At 37.3% G+C, this 26,343-nt stretch overlaps 2 protein-coding genes across 3 annotated transcripts in view; both read left to right on the top strand.

The window, feature by feature from the left end:
- The first annotated feature begins 485 nt into the window (after nt 1-485).
- On the top strand, nt 486-19,232 carry LOC107752432 (tetratricopeptide repeat protein 39A-like). 2 transcript variants are annotated; one of them, XM_016568397.1, is made up of 18 exons: nt 486-804; nt 6,332-6,436; nt 9,278-9,409; nt 10,996-11,039; nt 11,294-11,361; nt 11,498-11,562; nt 12,286-12,385; nt 12,541-12,606; nt 13,257-13,365; nt 13,474-13,541; nt 13,687-13,746; nt 13,871-14,032; nt 14,552-14,643; nt 14,930-15,050; nt 15,417-15,528; nt 15,784-15,898; nt 16,184-16,300; nt 17,484-19,232. In XM_016568397.1, the coding sequence occupies exons 1-18, from the start codon at nt 767-769 to the stop codon at nt 17,596-17,598; spliced, it is 1,689 nt and encodes a 562-aa protein (XP_016423883.1). In that variant the 5' UTR covers nt 486-766; the 3' UTR covers nt 17,599-19,232. The 2 variants fall into 2 exon arrangements, with proteins under 2 accessions (XP_016423883.1, XP_016423884.1); XM_016568398.1 differs by lacking the exon at nt 486-804 and adding an exon at nt 6,113-6,133.
- A 1,015-nt stretch (nt 19,233-20,247) lies between these two features.
- rnf11b (ring finger protein 11b) overlaps nt 20,248-26,343 on the top strand; it is a 16,136-nt gene continuing 10,040 nt past the window's right edge. Inside the window, exon 1 of the mRNA XM_016568399.1 lies at nt 20,248-20,801. Within this exon, the coding sequence (XP_016423885.1) occupies nt 20,679-20,801 (123 nt within the window). The 5' untranslated portion in view covers nt 20,248-20,678. The remainder of the gene's footprint in view (nt 20,802-26,343) is intronic.

Genomic DNA, 26,343 nt, shown 5'->3' with positions numbered 1-26,343 from the left:
TTTGAATGTTTTCCTGTCTGCTGCGTTTGGTTTCACAGCTCAGGATGTGCTTTCATCAGCCAATCAGCTTTGTCATGTGGCTCCAGAGTATGCAAAATAGAAGCATTTAATCTTGCATCCATTTTTTCTATAAACTTCTCTCTCCCCTTCTCCTAAACACGCCACAGGCTATGTCACTTCCTTGTGCTGATTCTGCGGTCTGCATCTGTCCTCTGTGTCTCATGATCCCCACTGTTGAACACTGATTTACAGTCCTGTCATTGTGTTGAATGTTATTGACTGCTGTTGAGTTCAGATTGTCACTTGACTGCAGAAGCGTGATGCCCACTTTAGGAGTATTTTGCTAGGTGGATTCTTAAGAAATTGGAACCGCCTCCATTGCATCATTGACCAATCAGAGGCCAGGATGTAGTGTATAGCATGAGGGTGATACTGAGAAGAGGAGGAGGCTGAGGTGGCGTGTGTGTGTGTTTGTTAGAAGGCGAGGAGACAGCGAGAAAGAGGCAATGAGAACATTCACTTTCTGTCTGTGTGATAGTCATCCCAATCTTATTAAGCTCTGCGTTCCTTTCCCGCTGTCCTCTCTGCAGCTTGAGTGAGTGAGAGTGTGTGTGCTGTAGCCAGAGGGAAGCTGCTGCTCTGCTGATAGGAACCAGTACGAAGGCCTGTTCTCTCACACACACACTGAATTACTCTGCGTCTCTTCTCTCTCCTTTTATTCCTCCTTTCACTCGCTTTACTGCACTCCTCGATCTCACTGTACCAGATGAAAATGTCAGGAGAGGCAGAAACTCTGTCAAACGGGTAAGAACGCCACACAGCTGAGAGTGTGCTATTGTGCGAATGTGTGTTTTAGCAGTGATTGAGAACTATTTAACTGTTCTCAACATGAGAATGCATTTACAGCCTGCATAACCAGAAAAACAAAATATTAGAAATATTAGTTGGAAATATTAGACGGGTAATTGTTTGATGCCCTTGCTTTCAGAGCTGCTTGTGTTGTAGAATTCATTTGTTAAAGTGTAGAGCACAGCTTTTTGTAATTGTTGTGGGAGTGTTAGTCTCTTAGCACTGAGCATGTGCATGTGTGTGTGTGTTTTAGAGTCAGCTTGTTTGTTCCAATCATTCCGGTGATGATCATCAGTAGTCAATTAGCCCCCGGGCAGCATCAGCTCTTCAGAATCGCTTAGCATCACCACAATTCGTTTGTGAGCACTGTAGGGTACAAGGAGTGCAAAGGTTCGTTTTACCTCTGCTGTAGCTTCTGAACAAATCTCAGACCACTTCCTTTTGCTAGCCAGGCTCAATGTAGCATGCACTATTCTTCATTCATTCAAATCATCTAGCTCTGATGATATCACATATCAGCATCAGGGAGGAAATTCACTCTGTGTTCCGCCTCTGGGGGATGAGAAATGCTTAAAGCTGATGGTTGCTAATTGTATTATAGTTTTACTCATGGAAATATAAGGTTTGCTTAGATTTTTTGGGACCAGTAAATTCATTCATTAATCTAAAACTATGTCTACTAAGTTTAGGTACGTTTTGGGCATTGTACTGCACAAAAAGTAGGTGAAAACATGGTCAGTACTATAATATTGATCATTTATTGGTTATTGATTAATGCATGTTGATATGCATATATATATATATATATATATATATATATATATATATAACCACTATTATATTTTAGTTACTTTTTTAACATGTAATAACATAGAGATAAACCAATATTTCTGTTTCTATGATGTCGCCAAAATGGCAAATATTAAAATTCTATTGTATTTTTGTCTGAAAAACAAATAACACATTACAATCTGATATCAGCCAATTTCAAAACAATACTTTTAAACAATTGTTTTATGTGATCATTAAATTACAGCAAAGGTCATCTAAATGTAAAAACAGGGGAATGATCTTGCACACTTAAATTTCCATTATTATCACTAACAGCAGTGCTGATGTGCATTTTGGCTTTTAAATGGCATTAGACTACAAGATGACCAGCTTTTGTTTAATGTATACCACCTATGTAAAACTTACAGATTATGACTTAATGCTGTAGACCTTATTGTTTGAGTAGGAAACCATGCTCCATTAATAGCAAGAGACGACAGCATTGAAGTCATATGGCAGGCATTAGGAGGTGGAGAGACCGGACAGTCAAGCCGATCTGTCCTTCTATAGGTCTGACAGTAGCCCGAACCATCAGCTGCATTGCTATTGGCTAAGCAGATCCCATAAAGAACGCCTGTATTGGCCGTCATTTGGAATGCAAAGACATGGCGCTCATTTAGTCACACTTATTGATTTGATTAGTTTCAGTGGAGAATGGCCAAAGCCATTGTCTTTTTACATACTCTCAATTCCCAGTTCATTTGTCGACATACAGAATCGCTCTATAATGGTTGTTTTCAGCAGAATGTTTCAGAGTTGAAGAACTGTAAGAGGTTGTTGGGTTTTATTAGATTAGGAGGCATGCTATAATCTTAGCAGGGCAAGGTCAGGACCATTACAAATTTCAACTCAATTTAGAAATTAATTTTAAATGGTGCTGTAATTTGAAGAATGTGTCCCTTATATAGAGATACAATGGGCTTTGATCGTGTTCATCTCTGAGACAGTTGTCTTCTCATCATGTGTCTGAAGAAACAGTGGACCTGATTTTGTTCTCTCATAAATGATGATTGTGTTTATCAGTATATGCTTAGAAATGTACATTTTCCATTAGTATGTCATATAAATATGTATGCCATTACATTATTGTAAATATTGAACCATTAGATTTTTATGCTCTTTTAAGAATGTCATGGATTTATATTTTTCCCTGTCTGCTGCCTTTAACATCACAGCTCAAGATAGTTGCTAGAAGTTTAGGACTGGTGGTGGTGCCATCACAAGTTAGTATGCAATTTACACCACATGTGATTGCCATTGTAGAAATGTGCTATTTCGCACATTTCTAATCTATATTTCTAGCACTTAGTCCGAAATCACATGCTGTCTAGTATTTTATTTGGTTTGAAACTTACTTCTTGTCCATTAAAAATTATGTTCTGTATAGTTTGAAAATCGGTAGTATACATTAAATTTGGATGTAGTCCATCTGCATCAGTTGCGACGCTTTACTGCCATTCACAAATACTCTCTCGTGGCCTAATGGGATAGTAAAGTGTCTGTTGAATACTTACGTCAGAATCTCGTTGGAAGTGGTAGGTCATCCAGGTAATTTTCACCTACTGTTTTTCGAATACTATGAATTTGGACATACTACTCTTTTCACATGCTGTTTTTCATCTACTATATAGTATGAAATTAGGCATATTCGGACACCGCTTCAGCCAAGGTTAATTTATTCTGTGATTTGACTAGTCATGTGATAGTCAACACAACATGGCAGCCCCCATCAGGCATCCTGTTCTGTGTAACTTATTAGGCCACTGGTTTGACTGGAGATGTTAGTGCACATTAGTTGAACATTTTTAAAAAGTCAGTGTCATATTCATCTCAACACGTAAAAAAAAATACTGTTTACTGAGGAGGAAATTACTTTTTTCAGGGTATAAATCCTGCTCAACTTTGTTGCATCATCACTGATTGAAAATGAATAACTGATGGTGTAAACGCCACTTTAGATTGCTAGGAATTAGACCCATTGAGTATGTGATTCATTAATCTTCCATGAAGAAAAGAAAAAAGGCTGCTGCTTTACTGTTTAATTGCAAAACCTCTAGAGAGGCACTATAGGGATTCTAAGAAACATAAGCACTCTGTCAGTATAGTGTTTTTATGCACAAATCAATAGATAGTACACTTTGTTTTCCCAGACTTTCTCGACTCACTCCTCTTCTCATTATTATTATACACTTTCCTCTTCACATTCCCAGTGTTTTTTTTTTTTCAGTTGACACTACAGATACTCACTCACCTGTGCCTTAGTCAGGGCTGGATTGGTAATCGGGCATACCGGCATTTTCCCGGTGGGCCGACGCACTTAAGGGGCCGACAGAATGTTTTTTGTTTTTTTTGTTGCCGAGGACCATCACGCAGGGACAGTGAGCAGCCAGTGGCCCATTGGTTTGTCTCCTGTATTGACAGAGTAAACCATCCAATCACAATGCGCTATAGACGGAGCGATGAAGTATTTTGCTCCGCCGATATAAAGATCGCATCACCCCAACTTCTTCCTCGTCGGCATTTCCCACGTTTTCACAGCAGATTTATCAAGAACAGGCTTGCTCTGCGGTGAGTGATGCGGGCCAAAGAGCAAGGCAGGAGGAGAAGACGACACTACATACACTACCAGTCTAAAGTTTTTGAGCAGTAAGAAAGATCCAATAGAAAGATCAAAAGATCAGCATTTATCTGAAATAAAAAGCTTTTGTAACATTATACATATACCATTAAAATGCTTGGAGTCAGTATAATTTGTTTTTTGGGGCGGGGGGGGATTTTCTGCAGATTCTCAGAAGCTGAGTGAGCCTGTCTCCTGTCAAACATGTCACCTGATCTCTACTTCCTTGAGCTGCTTCACAAGCTGTTGTGTTGCCTCAGACTGAGTACAATGGCCCTGTCCCAAATGGCGGGTTCCTCAATAGGCGGCCCGCGGGCCACATCCGGTCCCTGAGAGAAAAAAGTTTGGCCCGCGCTAATTTCAGATAATGTGGCATGAAAGTTCAAACGCAGCATCAGAAAGCTACATTAACTTAACTCGTATCGATGCTGTCTTGGATAAACTGCTGACTCGTTCAAATGATTTGCAATGTTTTGTCGCGTCCAGTGTAGATACGATGTGACAGCAAAAACATGGCGAGTGTGTAGAAAAGAAAAGTGGACACGGAAAATAGATGATTCAAATGTGAATGGACTGAACAGTTTTGAGTGAGTGACTGATATCTTTGTTACGGCATTCACGTGTTGGTTCGCAGTGAGTTCACAGTTTTAACGTACAAGTTTGCTTTAATTTATATTCAAGATCGGAGGTAAAATATCTATTGTTGCTTTCACTATGGCTATAAAAATAGCGCAAAGTAATATTCAAACTCACATTAGACACTTGTAACATTGAATAAAGCACACAATCTTTACCTGAGATTATCACGGTAATATTTTGTATGTTGTTCCTGCCGCGACATCGCAGAAAATAAAAACCGTTCCTAAAATAGAATCCCATGTCGCTTACTGTCACGTGTCGCGGGTGGTTAGGACAAAAACTACATGGAAAATATACTTTTTTAAAAATCTAAGTATAAAAATATTAATGCTGACAGATCTAATAATTGAATCTGCAATTAGGGAAAGTGGAGAGAAGAGATCCAGTCTGGGAATGAGCAGGAACAGTTGATTTGCATGGCAGACATGGATATCCAGATTTTTTGTTTGTTCAGTTGTTTGTTTTTAATATTCAACAGGCAAAGTTCTTCTGTATCTAAATGCAAAAATTTTCATAATTGTTTGAATAAAACAGACTACTGGGGAAAAAGTCTGAATATTCATCTTGTGACCATGTGATTATTTTAACAAAAGCAACAATAATATAATAATTGTAATAATAATAATAACAATTATATATATATATATATATAGGTCAAAAAAAGTTGTTTATATACTTGTATATAGGCTACATGTATGTGTGTGTATTTATATATACATATTAATATACACAGCACACACACATATATGTAAACACAACATTTTATTTTGGATGTGATTAATCATGATAATCGATTTGACAGCCCTACTTTCAAACATTGCTTATGGCCAAAATACCAGTCTAAAATCCATAATAATGCTTTCTCCAGTGGAAAAATCCATACCCTGTTGTCCTTTCACATCAAAATCTGTTTTGGACTGTTTTTGCTTGTAAACGGTACTTCCGTCTGTGAATATTTCTCTCCTGATTCAGGCCTTTTCACTGGAGAAAGCAATGTTATGAATAGATGACTCCTATTTTAGCCGGAAGCAACGGTTTAAAATTAAAACATCTTGATGATGTATTTATTTGTTATAAACTTCACGACTTCAATTTACAAGATGTTAAATTGGTGGACTGGAGTTGTGTGGATTACTTTTTAATCAGCTGTTTGGACACTCATTCTGACGGCACCCATTCACTGCAGAGGATCCATTGGTGAGCAAGTGATGTAATGCTAAATTTCTCTAAATCTGTTCCAATGAAGAAACAAACTCATGTACATCTTGGATGGCCTGAGTGTATGAAGTTTTTTAGAAAAAAAAAAATTTGGGGGTGAACTATTCTTTTAAGACAGAGGCTTTGGAAATTATCATTTGTTTATTTAGTTGTTTTTTCTTTCTGTATTTGTGCTAGGTCGGAGAAATCTGACCTGTCAGTGGCTCTTCAAGACTGCATGGTGGCATTGGATCTGTTCCTGCGAAATGAATTCGATGAGGCTTTGACCAGACTTAAGAGCAGGTAAGACCGCCTGTATGTTTCACAATATGGGTTTGACCTGCTGTTTACTGTTTTTGTGTGAGGTTCTGGGTTTGGAACATTTATGGAACTTTAGACCTCAGAACACAATGAGGCTCTATTTCTTTTACTTCCTCCTTGTGTGTTTGAGTGTGAGGCAGAGAAACCTTGGATTGTACTGTTTCATAATCCGTTTGAATCACTGTTCTTAATCCCTTTTGAATCTTATGAAGTGTTTGAACTGTTTTGTATCTGGTTTTATCCATTAAGCAAGTGCATAATCTACTAATTTACGTAGTTGTTCTTGTACATCATTTTGTGAGGCGAGTCTTCATCCACAATCATTGGGTGTTTCTCAGGTAAATCTCACATAACCCAAAACCTACTGAATGAGTTCAGCTCTCTGGAGATTCATCTCTAGGTCTTTTCTTCTTCTCACACCACACCTTGTTTTCATGCATATGCTGTGTCTTATAGCATCTCGCATTTCTGCTTTCCTCACTACTCACAGCTGTGGATGGGTGTGTGCCTTTGTGTATTATAAACTATATAATTATTCAGTCCATTTTGTAATCTTTGCCATCTTTCCATCTTTGTCCCCTGGGTCACTCCACTTTTGTTGGGTTGCATTCAGGATCCAAAATGAACTTTAAGCCACACCTTGCAATGGTGATTATTTTTTTGGTTCTCTCTTTTATTTTATTTTATTAAATGAGGGTCAGAATATAATGTTTACAATTTAATTTAAATCATGTATTATGTTAGAGTTCCTAATAAAGCTAACTTATTTACTCACCAGAGGCTATATTTACTCTCACGAGTGTTAATTTTGGACACTGCTGCTAAATAGTTCCGTTTCATCTGAAAGTCTGGATATCAGGCCAAATATTAGTTTGACACATTCATGTGTACAATTCAAACATGCATAATACATAAACATAGACGCACTGTTCAGCAAGTAATTGATTCGACAATCAGAGGATCTCACTTCTGCTGCTCACTGTTTGAACATGCAAATAGTGAAGTCACAGTTTTGTGATTTACCTAATAGGTTTGTTTTAGTCACGTCCCACCCCATTCCAGCCGGCAGGGCTGCTACATGCATGGAGCTAATGAAAGGTGCACGTGCACAAGAGAGAAAGTTACAAACAGAGGCAGAACGAGAGACTCGAAAGCAGAAATATTAGAATCCATGTCTGTACAAGTTCATAGTTTAAAACAACTCTGCTGATAGTAGAGATGATCTTTCTGCAATCGCACAGTGGACTATTTCTTAAATAGGACTTTTTTGTGGCTCTCTAACCACTTTTTTATCATGTTTTATAAACTGAAAGGCCAACAGACCTCATAACTAAAATAAGTATGAACAGCACTCCAAATAGGGCTGACAGCTGTGTTCTGCTGCTGTGTGAAAGTAGCTTCTGTCTCTACTTCCACACTTCTTGATGCTGTGTTTTGCAGGACATCTGATTTGACTTTGAAAGGATAATTACTGATTATGCATACAGATTGGTTAGGAGTTCTGGCCAGTGTTCGTGATTCTTTAGGAAAACAGCAACAGCACAAACACAATTTCAACGCCTGATATTCGTTTGCATGTCAACAGCTGTTTTGTTCCGTAAGCATTTTAACTCATAACCCTTTAGAGTTCGCAAAAAAAATCAGTGATTGAAACTTTTTACACATCAGCTCATTCAGAAATGCATAATTATCCTGTTCTAAGACAAAAAGTTGGCCTCTATGTATGATTTTGACATGCATTATGTGTGTTGCCCTCATGGTATATTGTTCAATTTATTGTTTGGTTAGAGCAGGGGTGTCAAACTCAGTTCCTGGAGAGTTTAGTTCCAGCCCTGCTCCAGTACTCATTCCATGTAGTTTTCAAATAAGCCTGAAGGACTTGATTAGCTGGATCAGGTGTGCTTAATTAGGGTTAAATCTAAACTCTGCAGGGCTCCGGCCATCCAGGAACTGAGTTTGACACTCCTGGGTTAGAGGATGTATTATATGCCACATTCCTGTTCCCGTCATGCCAACGTTATTGCAGTTCCACCTGTGTAAAGGAAAGAGTGGTAAACCTGTTTATCCAGACATCTCTCTACCCAGGAATGTTGGACTAGTAGTGTCACATTCTATTGAGCTCCTGAAAGAACTGAAACTGCACTGTAAATAGACACTTAATTGAGTTTAATCCTTTCTAGAATTTAGCGAAATCGAAGTTAAAACCTGCATAAAAATGCATGTTCTTTAAAGGGGTCATATGATGCGATTTCATTTTTTCCTTTCTCTTTAGAGTGTTACAAGCTCTTGGTGCATAAAGAAGATCTGTAAAGTTGCAAAGACTTAAGTCTCAAATCCAATGTACAGTATGTGGAAAATAATGTGTTTTTTTTACTTTAAACCGCATAAACACATTTCATTACACCAAATACACAAAATAATGTTCTTTTTAGCAGCATCATATGACCCCTTTTTAAAGCACTTTTAACCACTTTGAATTTACTTACAAAAAAATATTGTGATAAGGTAAATAATAATAGTGTATTTTATTTTAACAAAATCTGTATTCACATTTTTAATTGACAATGTGTGTTTTCTGGTAGTTTTACTTTTTCATAATGTCATTAGTATTAGTGTTTTTGGTATTATGTTACAAGACGCACTGTGTTCAGGATGGTCAGGTTACTCAAACACTTTCATCCATTTCCAGACTTCATTTGTGTTATTGATGATGTTATTGAGTGTCTCAGTGGTAAATTTTCTTTTACCGTCACTGTTACACCACCCTCTCCTTTGTTCTATATATAGATCTAATGCACCGTCTTCCTTTGTGTTCTTTGGCAGGAATAAAGACAGCATGTATCATGCGCTTACGTATGGCACAATACTGGAAATGCAGGCCATGATGACCTTCGACCCGGAGGACATATTGGCTGCAGGCAACACAATGAAAGAGGCACAGGCTGTGTGTCAACGGTGTGTTGTCTTTAATTCATTAATTTAAAATAAAATGGAATTTATTTATGTTTTCACTTATTTTATATGTGAAATATTTATTTATTTATTTTAATTATATAAATGTAATATTAGGGCTGTCAATTCATTTAAAATAATTACATTTGAAATATTTATATAAGAGAGAGAGAGAGAGAGAAACAGAGAGTAACATTCTAGCAGGTGTACTTTTATTCCATGGGCTTTTATTCTATTTCAGGGCGCAGGCCCTACTATTAACAGCCATACACTATTTTCAACTATTAACATCCATACACTATTTTCAGGATCTCTTGGTTATGTCACATTTGTATTAGTGACGTAATGCCACAGTGCAGCAGGTCTAGGGCTGTCACCACATCCCAGATGGCAATTTCAGGAATTCTCTGAGGAATTTCAGAGACCCATGACACGCTGTGTTGGGGGGTGTGACAATCTGGTGTATGCTTGTGTTTCCAGGCAGCTCACACCTCTGTGACTCTGCCACGTCATCCAGGCCCTGTAGCACTGGAATGCCACTGTCACCTGAACAAACACACACACACACACACACTCAGAGCTGCTCTTCAGCTACATTGTCTGGTCCAAATAATAGGCGCCACGTATGCAGGACAGTAAACTGGTTCTGTCACAATATATACTGTATATTCTTCACTACATTGATCTTAACTGGAATAATAAAATAAATCAGGTATTTGGGAGACAGTAAGATGGGGAAGATGCCCTTTTACAGGGTTAGTTCACCGCAGGTAAACTTTTACAGAATGTATTAATGACTTTTGATATCATTAATACTTAAGTATTTTTAAAGTGTCATTAATGTAAATTACTAAATCAAGTATTAATAGCTGATGACAGACAAAGCAAAATCCCAGTAAAATAAATGTATAATTTAACTTATACAGGCATACTGTATAAATATATATATATATATATAACTATGTTTTTACCCTGCTGTTGTTCCACAAACTCTAGTTTCTGTTCATTTACACCATTTAAAAGCAGCAGTTTAAAAAGCATTAAAAAAACACTCTCCTTCTGTTGTTTGTACTAAAATAAAGTGCTAAAATAAATGCCTGGCTGTTGCTCAGTGGCTAAACTGTTAACATCCATGTAGCTTGTTTTCTTTGCTGTGACTTTGTATTTCATAAATACACAGACCCATGGTTGTCACTTATAAAACTTTGTAGGGTGCGCATGGCCTACTTATCTTAGCCCCCCCGGCATTCATCTGCATGTCTTGTATCTGTGTAAATTTAATTGAAGCCAAACTTTGAATAATTCATGTTTGTCCCTCAGAGGGGAGTCCGTTTACTCAGACAGAAACCAGACAGCCATTGTGTCCTCCTCAGATCCAATTGCTCTATTTATATGGCCTTAGGGATACAGTGAATCAAGCTGAGTTTTTTACTGTGTGCACGTTTGTCTACCAGCTTTCACACAGTAGGACTGTAACAGAGAGCACAAGGCTGACCTCAGCCAACTGAGCGTGTTACCTAGTAACCACTACTGATGGATCATTGTGTTGTTGTAGGCCAGGACTGATAAGGCTTTGTTTGTCTTTACAGATACCGTAAAAAGTCTACCTTCAACAGCAAAACCTTTACAGAAGGTGGGTGCCTATATACATATTTTGCTAAATGATTAATTGGCAATAAGGATGCATCAGTAGAAAAAAATATATATATCATGCAAACATTGAGATCTTTTACAAAAGACGTATTCTTGTAATGATAGTAGTTTATGCAATCACTTCCTCAACCCATGTTGACCATATCATGTGGCTGTTTTTTTAAAAGGCCATGTGACATACTCCCATCATGCTTAGATACTCTGAAAGCATAATTGCGTTTGTGTCCTTCCCAGAGGAGCTCCACGCTGAAGTGTGCTATGCCGAATGCCTCCTCCAGAGGGCAGCACTCACCTTCCTGCAGGTCTGTCCCAGTGGTGGATTCCCTTTTACTGCTAATATTACATCTACTTTGCCCTGTTATTATGTATGTGAGTAAAATAAATAATTGTGGATAAAGTTAAGTTGCTTATTTAAGATTTATTTACTGTTTCTTTCAGGATGAAAATATGATTAGCTTCATAAAGGGAGGAATGAAAGTGAGAAACAGCTATCAAATATACAAGTAAGGCCTGTTGCAGTGTTGTTATTGTTAACTATATATATAAAAAATTATGATCAAAGTATAGCTGAAATGAAAGCACATATAAATATTAGATGGAAAACCTATCTTTAAAAAGTTTAAGTATTAAAATTACTGCAACTAAAATTTAAATAAAAGTAAGTTAACGCTGAAATAGAAATAAATACAAATAAATAGAAATATGCAATAACAAAAATGACAATGGCACATAAAATTACTAAAACTTATTAAATTATTTAAAATATAAAAATAAAAGATAATTCAAAATATTAATAAATGCTATAACAGTACATAAATAATACTAAAATACTGACTTGTGAAATAACGGTTTCCTCTGCCCTTCTCATTTGATATGTATGAGCTCTTATTGCACATGCATTTTTGTTTATTAATTAACTTAGAGCAGACCTAAACGCAATAGTGTGTACTAGTAAAATGGTTTCTGAATTAAATGGGCCAAATAATAGTGCATTCAAGCTATTCATTTGATATTATATATATATGTGTGTGTGTGTGTGTTTACATATTTAAAACTTTAAAAAATAATAATTGCCAATAATAACATTGAGTTTTAATGTTTACAATGTAATTTGCTTAATTTTTCTTAATCAGAAGAACTGGTTTTGTGTGTTTTCACTTACACACACACACTTCCATAAGTTTATCTGTATGTTTATTTTAATGTGTGTTTGTGTTAATTTCAAGGGAACTACATACGGTCCTGAAGTCCTCAAGTTATGTTCAAGGTGACAATCATGGTCATTTTGAGGGAGGTGTTAAGCTCGGGGTCGGGGCCTTTAACCTGGTGAGAACATTATATCATATGTTTTCTTGTGTTGTAGCCTTAAAATACCTTCTAGTGTTCTCTCTTAAACCAAACCATGAGTATTTATGAATCCTAGCATAGAGTTCATTGAGGACAAGTCTGTGTTCTCAACCCCTCACCTGTGTTTCTCCCAGATGCTGTCGTTATTGCCAACACGGACTCTCAGGCTGTTGGAATTTGTGGGCTTCTCTGGTAACAAAGTGAGTATTGTGTAGTACTAAGCTTAGTTTGGCTCTGCTCACGTTTGCCGTGTACAAATGAAATTTCATCTGAGCTTGGCTATTTTTTCTTTCTGTCTGTCTTAGCAATAAAGTGTGTCAAGGTGCATGCCGATGTTTTTTTTATACTTGTCTGAATGTAGCGAAGCACAGAAGTGTGAATGATTTCCTGTGTGTTGTGTCTGTCTTAAAGGAATAGTTCACCCAAAAATAAAAATTTACTGAAAATGTACTCACCCTCAGGCCATCTAAGATGTAGATGAGACGGGATTGTTTCTTCCTGTCAAATTCCTTGTGTGTGTAAACATACTTGGTAATAAAGCTCTTTCTGACTTCTGACTTCTTTATCAGAACAGACTTGGAGAAATTTAGCTTTACATCACTTGCTCACCAATGGATCCTTTTCAGTGAATGGGTGCCATCAGAATGAGAGTTCAGACAGATGATGGCCATTCACTGCAGAGGACCCATTGATTGGTTAGCAAGTGATGTAATGAAGCAAAGTCATCGATATCTTGGATGCCCTAAGGTAAATCAGCAAATTTGCAATTTTGAGTGAACTATTCCTTTTGGCATGTTCTACAGTTACATTATTCTACAACTAACACTGTGTATATATCTTTGTGTTTTAGGAGTTTGGTCTTGAGCAGCTCCAGGAGGGCTCTGCTGAGCACACATTTAGGTCTTTCCTGTGTAACATGTTGTTGCTTTGCTATCACACCTTCATGAGCTTCATTTTAGGTAAGAGAAAATTGCTTCTGAATCGCATTTTCAATTCATACTGTATGTAGCACATGAGTAACACTGTGTTATTTGGTATCTCATTGCATGTATGTGTGTGTTCTTTAGGCACTGGAGAGGGAGATGTAGAAGATGCAGAAAAACTGCTGCAGCCTTATCTGAAAAAGTATCCGAAGGTACTTGACCACCAATTTCGAGTTTCCAGTGATAAATCCCAAAACACTCACATTCTCTTTTACATTAGGATATGAACAGCTGCTGCAATCGCTGTTAATAGTAGAGTGTGAATTATATATTTGACAACTGCTGTGTTCCTTTCAGGGATCCATTTTCCTGTTCTTCGCTGGTCGAATAGAGGAAATTAAAGGAAATCTGGATACTGTAAGTGATAAGTTACTCTTATCTAATGCATAAAAAGAGGAGGTTTTTGTTTAAGTTCTTATTTATATATATTTATTTTATTTCTAACTGCCTGTGTGCATGTATTGATGTGCGTGTTCTTAAGGCTATCAAGCGTTTCGAGGAGTGTTGTGAAGCTCAGCAGCACTGGAAGCAGTTCCATCACATGTGTTACTGGGAACTGATGTGGTGTTTCACCTATAAAAGGCACTGGAAGATGGCCTACTTCTATGCAGACCTGCTCAGCAAAGAGAACGCCTGGTCTAAGGTGAAACCTTAAAATACACAGCTGAATGGTGCACTGAAGAGTTGCTTGATCTATATGTAAAACAGAGTGGGTGCCTTTCAGGGCCGAATGGATTAAGTGACTACATTTGAATTAGCGAATGATGTAGAAGTATATTTTAAATATGAATTTAAGAAAGCAGAAATGGAATTAAAATGGGACAAATTTCAAGTTTATTTATACACTTACATTTAAAAGTTTGAGGTTGGTAAGATTTTTAAAAGTTTTTGAAAGAAGTCTCTTACGCTCACCAAGGCTCCATTATTCATATATATATATATACGTACAGTATCTCACAGAAGTGAGATATATATATATATATATATATATATATATTCACTTTTTAATCAAATTGAAGATTTTTCTCTGGGTTTAAAAGGTCTGCTGATATAACATGAATGGAGGCTGAGGACAATTAATCTCCTGCAGGGATGTTTGTGTTTACTGTGCAGTTCGGAACTCATCGCTCTTTTTTTTTTCCTCTCACACACACTTTTTTAGGCCACATATGCGTATATGAAAGCTGCTTACCTCAGCATGCTGAGTCGTGAGGAATGCCAGCCATTCGGGGAGAATGAGGTGGCTTTGTTTAGGTAATGGCAAGGGAATGGTGTGCATGTATGTTCATGTTTGTTCACATGATTAAATATAAATCTATAAATTGGACAACATGACTATAAAATCAAGAAAAAGTCATTTATGTCATATGCAGCCTGTACTGTAATGCCATTCAGTTCACGCAAGCATTACAAATGACCTAATATTTAATCTCATATTTAATTTGAACATCTAATGTAGCCCATCCTCTTGTAAATATAATAGACATTATATGTACTTTACTGTATTAATGCAAACTGTGACCCGTTTTGCACTTTTCAGGCAAGTTCCCAGTCTGAAGCAGAAAATAGCTGGGAAGTCACTGCCCACAGAGAAGTTTGCCATCAGAAAAGCTCGCCGCTATAATACAGATAATGCCATTCCTCTTCCTGCACCTCCATTGGTCAGTGTTCAGTTTTATACAGATTTTGCTGTCTGTATTTACAGGATGTGTTCTTGCATCTTTGGCTGTCATTTTGTGTCTCACTGCGTTTTGAGTTACTATTCAGATGTGTCGAGTCTAATAATGTGCGTTGGCAATGGTGTACTGCGTCTATAAACGTGCTTCCTGTTCTGTTTCATTGTGTTCCGCTTTGCTATTTTTAAATGCAAGAAGATGTCCTGTGTGAAAAGCCCTTTAATTAACAAAGAGTAAGGAATTAGAGCATCCTGATTTATTTAATCCCACTGCAAAATAAACAAAGGGAAACACCTGGACAAGACGCAGTCTTAAATTCGTACTCATTGTGAGGGTATGTTTGCACGACAGGAGATGATGTATATCTGGAATGGCTACACTGTGATTGGGAAGCACAAGGACCTGACAGAGGGCATGCTGAAAACACTGGACGAGGCCCAGCAGACGCTTGAACAACATCCAAGTAAAATCTCTCTCCAAACAATGCAGTACTGCTTATGCTGGTGTCCACTTTTAAAATAATAGTTCACCCAAAAATAATGCAATTATTTATTTCCTCATGTCATTCCAAATGATATTTTGCCACTACTATTACTAATGACCATGAGTACCAAAAGTAACAGTGTTCTACTGAAAACAAATCATCAACACAGACACTCTCTGTATCACATGTAGCTTTTTTTCTGAAACATAAATGTCTCTGTGTGTTTGCTCTCAGGGACCGAGTTCACCACAGATGACCAGTGTGTGGTTAGTCTGCTTAAGGGGCTCTGTCTCAAACACTTGGGTTCCAAGGAAGAAGCTGAACATTACTTCACCCTCGTCCTCTGCAAGTCAGTTTTGCTCTTTTGCTGTACAACAAATTACACTAATATAAAGAGAAGTGTTTGTGGTTTTTCTTGTGAAAACTTAAGTAGACATGGCCTATTTTCTTTTACTGACTCTACAGAAGAGGAAAGAGTCTCACTCGTAAAATGACGTGTTCTGTGATTTCACTGCACAGAATAAGAAATATTACATGTTTTAAAATGTAGTATGTCACAGATAGCAGAGAAAATGTTTTAAACATAGCTTCAATCACAAATGCTCTTTTTCTGTTTGCGTTTGTACTTGTACAGTGAGAGTCAGATTAAATATGACCACTATCTGGTGCCCAATGCTCTTCTGGAACATGGTTTACTGTGTTTGGAGGAGGGCAGAATAGACGAGGCCATCAAACTTCTGGAGGCAGCCAAGTAAGTTCAGTCCTGACAGTGAATGTTTTGTACCTCTAAGATAGCAATGTACATAATGTGTGGAGTGATCCTATTTGCAGAGTCAAAGTGTCAGGATGAATTACCTAAGGGAGAATTTGGAATTTCAAAGCAGGCACAGATTTGCCACTTTACCCTAACTAAATGCAACGCTGCTAAAATTAATGGTTGTTTACAACACAGTCTCAAAGATAGATTCATGGCTTTGTTCGACATGGAAAATCATTCCAACTGCTCAAAAAAATGTTTATAAGTTTTGACCTCACTTTTAAATAAATTATAATAATTTACTTTTATTTTAAAATGTATTTTATTTATTTTAGTTTTCATAATCATTTTAATATGTAATATATTTTAAAATCAAGTAAAAATGTAAGAAAGTAGAAATTATGCTATAAAATTTAATGATTTACAGGTCGCATAAATTGTCTGAATGGTACATTGCTGTAAATGTTGCCTTGTGACATAAAAAACCCCCTAAATTCAAATCTCAGAGGAAGTTATTTTTTTAATAAACAATTCAAAGTAGTAAAATAAAGTAAAAGTAAAAAAGTTCAAAATAAGAATTTTGTATTAGCATTAGATATACTGTTTACTAGATGTCTGTGCATAATTTAGTTTCAGGGCATGGTTGCATAATCATCAAATTTTTTTAAGACTGGTCATAATTTTTTTGAATGTTGGTTACATAAAAAAACGTCGATTAGTCTAAATTGAATCCAAAAAATAAAACTGATTACCCCTAACTGGGCAGACTAGATCTTAACACAGGTCTTAACACAGAGGCTACGTTTATGCAACTGGCCCCAAATTTGATTTGCTTTAACTGTACTGTAAGATGCCATTGAAGATGTCATTAGATATATTATATTCCCACCAAAAAAGTGTGGCATTCAGCACGTTCAGTCATCAACTCAATGTAAACAATTTCACAACTGATTATTATTATTTTATAATAGCGTCACACATCATGGCTGTTAAACAGATGTAAAACACTGTAGCATAATATAACGTTTTTTTGCTCTGCACAACAGTCACATATTTCACCCTGAAACACTGTGTTTGATCTGATGTGTATTTTATACCTTTATCCTATTTGATACATGATATACCCAGTCATTGCCTTGTTAGTCTTGAACACTATTAACCATGATTTCTTTGCCAGGCAAAATTACAAAAACTACTCCATGGAATCACGGACACACTTCCGGATCCAGGCAGCACTACATAAGGCACGAGGCACAGCTGCGAACGGAGAATGCTCACCCTCCAGACCTTAACGGTTGGGGTCATCGCTGGGGTCACAGCAAGCTAAGATCAGGCTTGACGTGGGTTGCCATATGCCAAGAGGAGGACTAAAGGGGCACATGACCAATCAGACCCGAACTGAGCTTATAGTGACAAATCATCTTCATTGAATGACACGCACCGAGATTATACAGTACATGGTCAACAGCTGCATGAATAATGTTACGTGAGAACACAGAAGTGACATCATGCTGTTATGATGTCATATAAATAACATTGTGCTTTTAGAATATTGTAAATGTACCATATGAATAATACTAATATAATAAAAGTTACATCAGTCCAATAATATTATACTGGTACATCAGGCTAAGAACGTTGTCACTCAGAACAAAAGTAAGGTCATCTGTCAATCATTTTGGCTGCTTTCGAAGCTCTTGTTGGTAATGCTCTCCACTGTTGGTCACCCTGTGACATCAGTAGCCTAGATATGTCTGTGCCTTACGGCTAGATTTGGATTTAAAGCACATGTGCACAAATATTAGTTTACTTTTAATCCTTGGAGTATAAATAGGTTATGAAATTAAGCCTATTGTCCGGAGGTGATATGATGAACGTAAGTTTTGATATCATGGGCTACTCTTTGGTTAGAGTACTGTGGCCTTGTCAAATCTCATGGACAGGATTCCTGTTTAAGCTTAATTTGTATCATATAACATTATCTTTGTGTTTCCGTGTACATAATTAGTCTGTTTTAGCAATGTGTTAAAAAGACAGAAAACAAGCATCTTCGTAACAGCAAAAAAGGACTATCCGAATGTAAACTGGAAGTTTTGTGGGTTTACTTTCTTTTTTAGTATTTATTCACTGTTATGGCGCCTTTCAAAATTGTCCCGTTTTAAGTGGGCAGCTGAATGTGTCTTTTAGAAAGGCAGTCTCCTTCATGTGGACTTGGTCCAGATCGTACTTGAGCTCAAACAAACAAGTCTTTTAGATACATGCAGGACAGGCTGGAATGCCAGCTCCAGCCAACGTGAGGGATGCATTGACAACCACTACAGCCTTGCACTACGAAGAGAAAGAAAATTTGAGCTGGTTCAGGACAGAGGATTGTACTTTGTTCAATATATGAATGCTACTTCATAGAGCTTTTCCCTGTAGTCTGGAGTTCAACCTACTAAACATAACTGCAGTGTATTTTCAGATTTAGTTCTAATCAGACAGTCCTGCACTTCAAGGCTTGTGTGTTTTATAGTAATTTACCCCAGATTAGTTGAAATGTGTCCATGGATTTTTGTTCTTCTGCAATGTAATCTGTATAGTGCCTGTTTTATGAGATCCAGTTCTACCAAAGTCAAATTTACATTAAGCTAAAACAATCATCTGCTCATGCTGTGTTTGCTCAGAAATTTCACAGGCAATTTGTAACATGCTGTGTTTCAAATGTGGCAAAACATAATGTTTGAAAACGAGTGATATATGGGTTTTTCATTGTAATGGCTTTTGTTTCTCCCTCATTGAAATTCTTCCTGATTTAGATTGATTTTACAGGCTTTGGGCTATAGAGGTCAGCAAATCCTGTGTATGGTGCATGGCTACTGTGTAAACACATTCATGTAAATACTGAACTTACATTTTCTAATTTAAAATTAAATGATATGATAGCGCTCCAAAACCACTTTTGTTTTCCTTTTTTGATCTAAGGGACCTGGCTCCATAGAAGACAGTCTACCCAAAAATCGACATTCTGTCATCATTGATTTTCTTCCATGAAAAACAAAAGGGGATGTTTAGCAGAATGACAGCTTCAGTTGCTATTCACTTTCATTGTATGGAAGAAAAATGAAGGTGAATGAGGCTGTCAATCTACATTACATCCTGCCGAACATCTCCTTTTGTTCAGGGTTAATATATATATATATATATATATATTTAAATGTAGTCCTATATTTCTGATGAATCGTCATGTCTTCAAAACATAAAAGGGTGATTTAAAATTATATTACAAAAATAAAACTAGTCTGGCACATTGTAATCAATAAAAACATACTGGCTGCACTGTATTCATCTGTAATAGTTAATGCCAGCATTGCTACTGTTAACTAAAACCACATCTATTAAAAACAGTTTTCATAAAATAAAACTCACATGACATGTATAACAAAATAAAATATAAATAGCTGAAATACTTATGTATAAATGCAATAAAATGTTTAAGTTAAAGCACTAAAATTATTACAACTAAACCTGAAAAATATTATATTTAAATATATTTAAAAAATATTTTCAAAACAAAAAAAATGTCAGATACACATGAAAAAATTACTAAAACTTAAAATTGAAGTCGCCATTCGTTTTCATCACATCGTTTTACCTAACGTTAACTATGAAAGTGAATAGTGACTGGGTACTGTCATTCTGCCTGATGTTTCCTTTATTGTTCCACAAAAAAAGAGGTCGTGGGTTTTCGCGACAACATGAGGTTAAGTAATTACAACAGAATTTTCAATATAGAGCGAACTATGCCTTTAAATCGGCCTAATGCGGTCAAGTTTACAGGCTTTTAAACCCCCTGTTGTTGGTGTTGTAAATCGGCGATCTGATTGGGTGACGAATAACCACTAATAACGTCCTTACTAAAGAAGACATCCGCTGATTGGTCCAACCAACCCGGAGGCGGGACTTAGAATGACTGCCTGAAAGGCAACATTGCCTGAGTCGCCATTGAGAGCGAGCGCATATTTGATATTGTAGAAATTATCCGTTGAAGGCTAACCAGTGTTTATTATTATTGAGACGAGGAGAAAAGGACAACACTACATACCACGGCTTCAGGGCAAATAGACGTATTTGACAGGTTTAGATTGTATGTGTTTACAAAAACATCGTTTCATATCCGTATCTGACACTTTTTGCCAGGGTTCTTTGTGTATCGACAATGGTTTGTTTTTCTCCGTCACGATCTCTCATGATGATCGGATCATTTTAAATGAATGATAGAGATTTAGTCATCCTGTTTAAAAGGGCGGAACTCTGGTTGGAGTTATTAAGGGCAGAAAGCAGGGGATAGACAGGATTTCAACATCTAGACAACAAGGAGTTTGGAAAGGAGATGGGGAATTGTCTGAAATCTCCCACTTCGGATGATATCTCCTTGCTCCAAGAATCACAGTCAGACAGGGCCAGTTTTGGTGACGCCAACGATCCGGATCAGGAGCCGCCACCTCCATATCAGGTAAGCTAATGAAAAACCTATAGAATAAACAAAGAAACTTACCTTTTGACTAAAATACACTGTGCCTCGAGTCCACGCTACTGCTTTTTAATATAAACATATCATCATCATGATCTCACCCTAGACAGTGTGCCATACTAAATCCTCTTTGTTCGACATAAACTTGGCCTACAATTCACGTCAGACCGTCCAGACAGATGGACAGCCTGCTATTTAATGTTTACTGCCGCCTCCGTGGCGTGTTGATTCACCAGCACCAGCTTTATTGCGTCAAAGTAACAATTCTGAATGTGACGCGCTTTGTTTGCAATTGTGACGTCATAGCGATGTTATTCTCCCAGGTAGTGTTTCCCAACTCTTTTTAGTCCTTTTCAGTATTTATAGAACTTGTGTTTTCTTTCCTTCAAGTATCAAAAGAGAAGAATCATGTTTGTTTTGATTTATTAGCAATTTTATAAGAGCTTTAATTGAACTCTTGCCAAGTACCCCTGCTGTACACATACCCCTGGTTGGAAATCACTGTACTAGGGCAACCAGGGGGCTTGGGGTCTCTGCAAACTTTCATAGGGGCTTTCATAAGGTTTCCAACATTGTCTTAGAGTCAGAAAGGGTGGAAAGTAGGGGATTTTCCCATTTTTATGTACATGTGGTGGAATCAGTTGAAGTTCAAGTCCTGAGATCATGTTGTTTAAAATGATGTCATGCTGCATATTACTATGTTTAAAAGGAAGACATTCGTCTCATGCTGGCATGTTGTAACTCTTCCATGGGAGCCGGGTTTGACAGGGTGTCTTTGTGTTGGGTGAAACAAAGAACATTTAAACAGATAATAATCAGTGCACAATAAGCAAACATTGTATATACTGTCACTACTGTGTTTTGCAACGTCATCTATACTGTGCCTATGACCTGAACTGAGAGGAAGTTCAGGCCCTGTCATGTTTGTTGTGAAGGCTGTTACATCCTCTTAGTTGTGTATTGATCTTATCCGCTTTACAAAAAGACACCAACAAACTGTGGTTCCCCATTAGCAAGCCACCATCGGCCCTACAGGTTCCAAATAATAGGTAATCACATATGCATCTCAAACAATCATGCAGTAATTTCCTCAGAACTACTGTGACGTAACTGTCTTATAAATCTTATGCAAAACCTTCCTCCAGAAGTTTAGAACATTCTCTTCGGTCTTGGTTTCAATTTTGGCTGCATAATCTAGATGCTGATTGGCACGGAGTGGAAGCAACCACCTAATGAAAGCAGAAGGTAGATGGTGGGATGGTGGGCAGATGTTTTGTGCTGTACTCTTTGCGCTTATCAGCTGTACTAACAGCGTTCTGCCACTTCCTCCTCCACATAGTCGTCTGGAAACAGCCTGAATGTTCTGATGGGCCAGGAGATTGACTCAGAGGAGAACCACAGTTTATAAAATAGCTTATAGAAGCCTGTTGATGAAACATTTCTAGGTAGTGTTAAATGTGTCATGATCGGCGTAGAGTTATGGTGATGTTAGACCGGGTCTCCACGCCAGATAATAATTAGGATCAAGCCCCAGACGCCAGATCCCGTCAGAAAATATCAGTTTGTCCAGTAACAGAACAACTAGTCAGCAGAGCAGTTGATACCCAAAATGAGTGTTTAACAGTCTTCTGTCAGTCAAGAAGTTGACCGAGAAAAGCCAGAGAAGAGCAGAAGCAGGAGACGAAGTAATTGTTTATTGAACAATCTTAGTTGCGTATGTCTCAATGTTCAAACTTCGTCTGACCAGCACAAATTCAACATGTACTGTTATACCAAAACTGCTTCACAGCAACATCCCATAAACCTTGGGTTTCCATAAACATTCCCTCTTATCCATCTCTTATTCATACAGACAAAACAGTTCATGAACCCCCCCCCCCACACACACAAGCATAAGATTGAACAACAATGAAAATGCATAAGCTAGGGAAAATTAAAAAGAAATATAATATGCAGAAATATAATAAATGAATAAACATATTGAATGAATAAACAAAAATACTTACATAATATAATGATAAAAATAATCAAATAATAAATCATATGAATGACTAATGATTATGTGAATAAATGATTATAAGTTAATTTAAAAAACATAAAAATTAAAACACAACACACACAATTTGCACGTGAGGATCTAAGGATTCTTCAGTGATCTCAGACCTGTTTTTGTCATTTTCCAGTGAACGGGGTTTTTGATGAGCACTCTTCGATTTGCTACTGGTGTTCTGTGGCAATTATCTGTTTGCACTCCATACAATGAATAAATGTATGCTATATGAGAAGAAATAGCTTCCAAACCTCTCATATCTTACAACTCAAGGGTTGAAATGCAAACAGAATTTCATTATAGGATAAATGCGCTCTTTCTTGTGTTACTGGGCTGCGTCTTTCAAGAGGAGGCACCTTTCTGCTGAATGCCAGCAAAAACTGTGCTCAGCTTTCTGTTTTGTGAAGTTATTGAGTCTCTGGGGTGCAAGATCAGACAAGGGTGTGAAAAAAAGAGGAGAAGACAGCACTGTGCTGAATTCACCCAGCGTTTGTTAACGGCACTGCTGCTCTGTGCAATATTCCGATGGCACGCTTTAGCCTATTGTCGGAATGTTGGACAGACAGGAGGTCTGTTTGAACCACGCAGTGGATGAAAAAATGCACAGCCCCCTTGAGAACTCAAATCATTTCCAATCTCAGCACATTCTTGCGTCGCTTGCCAAGAATGCTTGACTTTTTTTCCCCCATAGTCTCAGGCAGGGAGCTAAAAGGGGCTGTCTGTGCTCTCAAGTATGCACAGAAACGGTTCTGCTTATTTTTTTAAGTTATAAAGGGATCTTTAAAATGCAGTAGTGTAAATTGTCTCCTTCATAGGCCTTCAAAAACATGCTTCAGATTTTGCCACTACTTCTTTTACTCAAACGCAACAAAGACATTCATCCAAGTCTTCCTCTGTTCAAAGCACCCAAAAATGAACATTCTGTCATCTTTTATTCACTCTCATGTCATTTACACGACACACACACACACACACACCTGTTTTTTCTGTGAAACACAAATGAAGATAGGTTGAATAATATTGAAACTGTTTTTGTCCATACAATGAAAGTACAGCACTGGACCCCTTTGACTTTCATTATAAGGACAAAAAAAAAAAAAAACATTTTTTTAAAATAATGTCTTTTGTGGTCTACAGAAGAAAGTCAGTCGTATAGGTTTGAAATAAGTAAGTAAATGATGACAGAACTTTCATTTTTGTGTCTACTATCCCTTTAAGGTTTCTCCTATCAGAGGCGGCTCGTGGGTTTTAAAATAGAGGAGGCACACTAATTGTATTGGTCTGGGGATCCCGATTATTGTTGTTATTATTATTATTATTTGCTTAACCACTTTAAAATGGCTTTTTGGTTGCTTTTAGTCAGAAAACGTAAAGAAAACTACACACGTACAGCAAGATAATATAATTTCACTTACCTGGCCTATCACTTGAAGCAAACATCCATCCCTTCTTAAAAGTCTGTGTTAAAAGAGCCGACTGCTGTAACGTTAGCCTATATCCATCTTAGGCGTGTTCTCCCTTTATTTTTAATTTGTATATATACTGTTTGAATGACAGCTTGGTAAATCTGTTGGTAATCGAATATTCAATATCGTTACTCATCATAAGTACTTGGTACATTATCAGCGCAGCGGGAGACGTTCAAACTAATATCACGTAATTTACGTCTCTATGATGATTGGTTGATATACCAGAAGGGAGGCTAGCCTCCCCTGCCAGGGTTCTTTTCTCAACACTCCTCAGCGCTGAAAGTGAACACTCGATGCTGATTGGCTTATTGTTTTTACCAACTGAGGCACGAGCTCTCCCCTGGCCTCCCCCTCCCCTTCTCTATCACTAGCGGTTGTAAATACATCAGCAGATTCGGCACATTCGCGATAGAAAAGCAGCGCTTTCCAACTTCAGTAGCATGTTATGGTATTGCAGCTGTGAAATTACAAACAAAAAATACACATTCTGAGACATGAACTGAAATGAATTGTGAATTTTAATAACATTTAATCATCGTCCTCCTATTTTCACCTCAAAATTTTGGGGAAGCTCTGCCTCCCCCGACGAGCCGCCACTGTCTCCGATTGCATGCCACATTAAGTGTGTGCAGACTAGGATGAGTATGTGTGCATGAAGCTAGTTTGTGTCATCAGGAAATGGAGCGGTAATGTTAGCAGAGGACTCAACTGATTTATTTATTTTTTTCAACTTGTACAGTAGTTCTTATTTACAATTTGCACTCCGAGTCTCAGACCATGAAAATGCAGGTGGAAAAAATCAAGAAATTATATGATGAGAATTGCAATTTGAGTGAAAAGTTGAATTGGAAAAAGTTATACAAATTTTAGAATATCATACTTTATTTTTGCATGGTTAAAAAATAATTTCAGTGTGGTTTCAGAATTTTGGGCCGCATTGTATATTAGGGAAAAAATAGAGAATCATTGAAAAGTTTGGGGTTTGTATGATTAATATTGTGAAATATGATTGCAATTTAAAATTACTGTTTTCCATTTAAAGTAGGGCTGCAGGATAAATCGCATGCGATATTTAACGCGCATCTTATCAGTAAAGCCGCTTCTGTAATCAGCGGTAAATCTCCATCACCTGCGTGCTTTCACATTGAGCAGCATTAACTACACAGAGCCGTTGTTCACTGACGAGCAGTGCAAAAAATCGCGCGAATATGAACGTGGTTTTGCGCTGCTCGTCAGTGAACAACGGCTCTGTGTAGTTAATGCTGCTCAATGTGAAAGCACGCACGTGATGGAGATTTACCGCTGATTACAGAACCGGCTTTCTGACAAGATTCGCGTTAAATATCGCATGCGATTTATCGTGCAGCCCTAATTTAAAGTGTAATTTATTCCTGTGAAAGCAAAGCTAAATTTTTATAATCAGCCATTTCTCCTGTCTTCAGTGTCACATGATGCTTCAGAAGTCTTGTTTTTATTATTATGTTAAAAACAGCTTAATATTTTTTGGAATCATTTAAATTTTTTTCTTTGAATAGAAAGTTCGAAGAACAGCGTTTGTTTGAAACAGATTTTTTGTAACATTATAAATGTCTACTTTCACTTTATTAAATGCATTTCATCCTTGCTGAATAAAATAAAAAAATTTTTTACTGACCCTATACTTTTAATAGTCAAGTTTAACATTTCCATTTAGGTTTTCTGTAGCGAATGATGTCTTATCAAAGCTCTCATGGTTCCTGGCTTTCTTTAGCTGCTATGTTAAGAAGCATTAGCACCATTGTGTAAGGAGCTCAGTAGAGTTAGCCTAGTTTCACACCCTGTGTCTCCGATGGAAACTAAACCAATGAGAACGACTTAGAAATATTTCAGAATAACAGCCGGATCCCTTCCACTCTGATCTGTGCAACTGAACAGTAAATACAGTTTATGCAGTAAAGCTGAACTGCATTAGTGTTTTGATGCTGTATAGTGCATCTAATTGAAACAGGAAGTGAACTTGGGGGGG

The sequence above is a fragment of the Sinocyclocheilus rhinocerous genome, unplaced genomic scaffold (assembly GCF_001515625.1).
Source record: "Sinocyclocheilus rhinocerous isolate Xijiao unplaced genomic scaffold, SAMN03320098_v1.1 scaffold1583, whole genome shotgun sequence".
Classification (NCBI taxonomy): Eukaryota; Metazoa; Chordata; class Actinopteri; order Cypriniformes; family Cyprinidae; genus Sinocyclocheilus; species Sinocyclocheilus rhinocerous.
Note: the sequence above shows the minus strand (reverse complement) of the source record. Positions and strands in the feature narration are given on the sequence as shown.

What these genes read in the sequence shown, in the direction of transcription:
- LOC107752432 (XM_016568397.1), top strand. Translation starts at nt 767, where the DNA reads ATGAAAATGTCAGGAGAGGCAGAAACTCTGTCAAACGG. An exon ending in ATCTGAAAAAGTATCCGAAG is followed by an intron (nt 13,542 to 13,686) that starts GTACTTGACCAC and finishes TGTTCCTTTCAG; the next exon opens with GGATCCATTTTCCTGTTCTT. An exon ending in AAGAGAACGCCTGGTCTAAG is followed by an intron (nt 14,033 to 14,551) that starts GTGAAACCTTAA and finishes ACACTTTTTTAG; the next exon opens with GCCACATATGCGTATATGAA.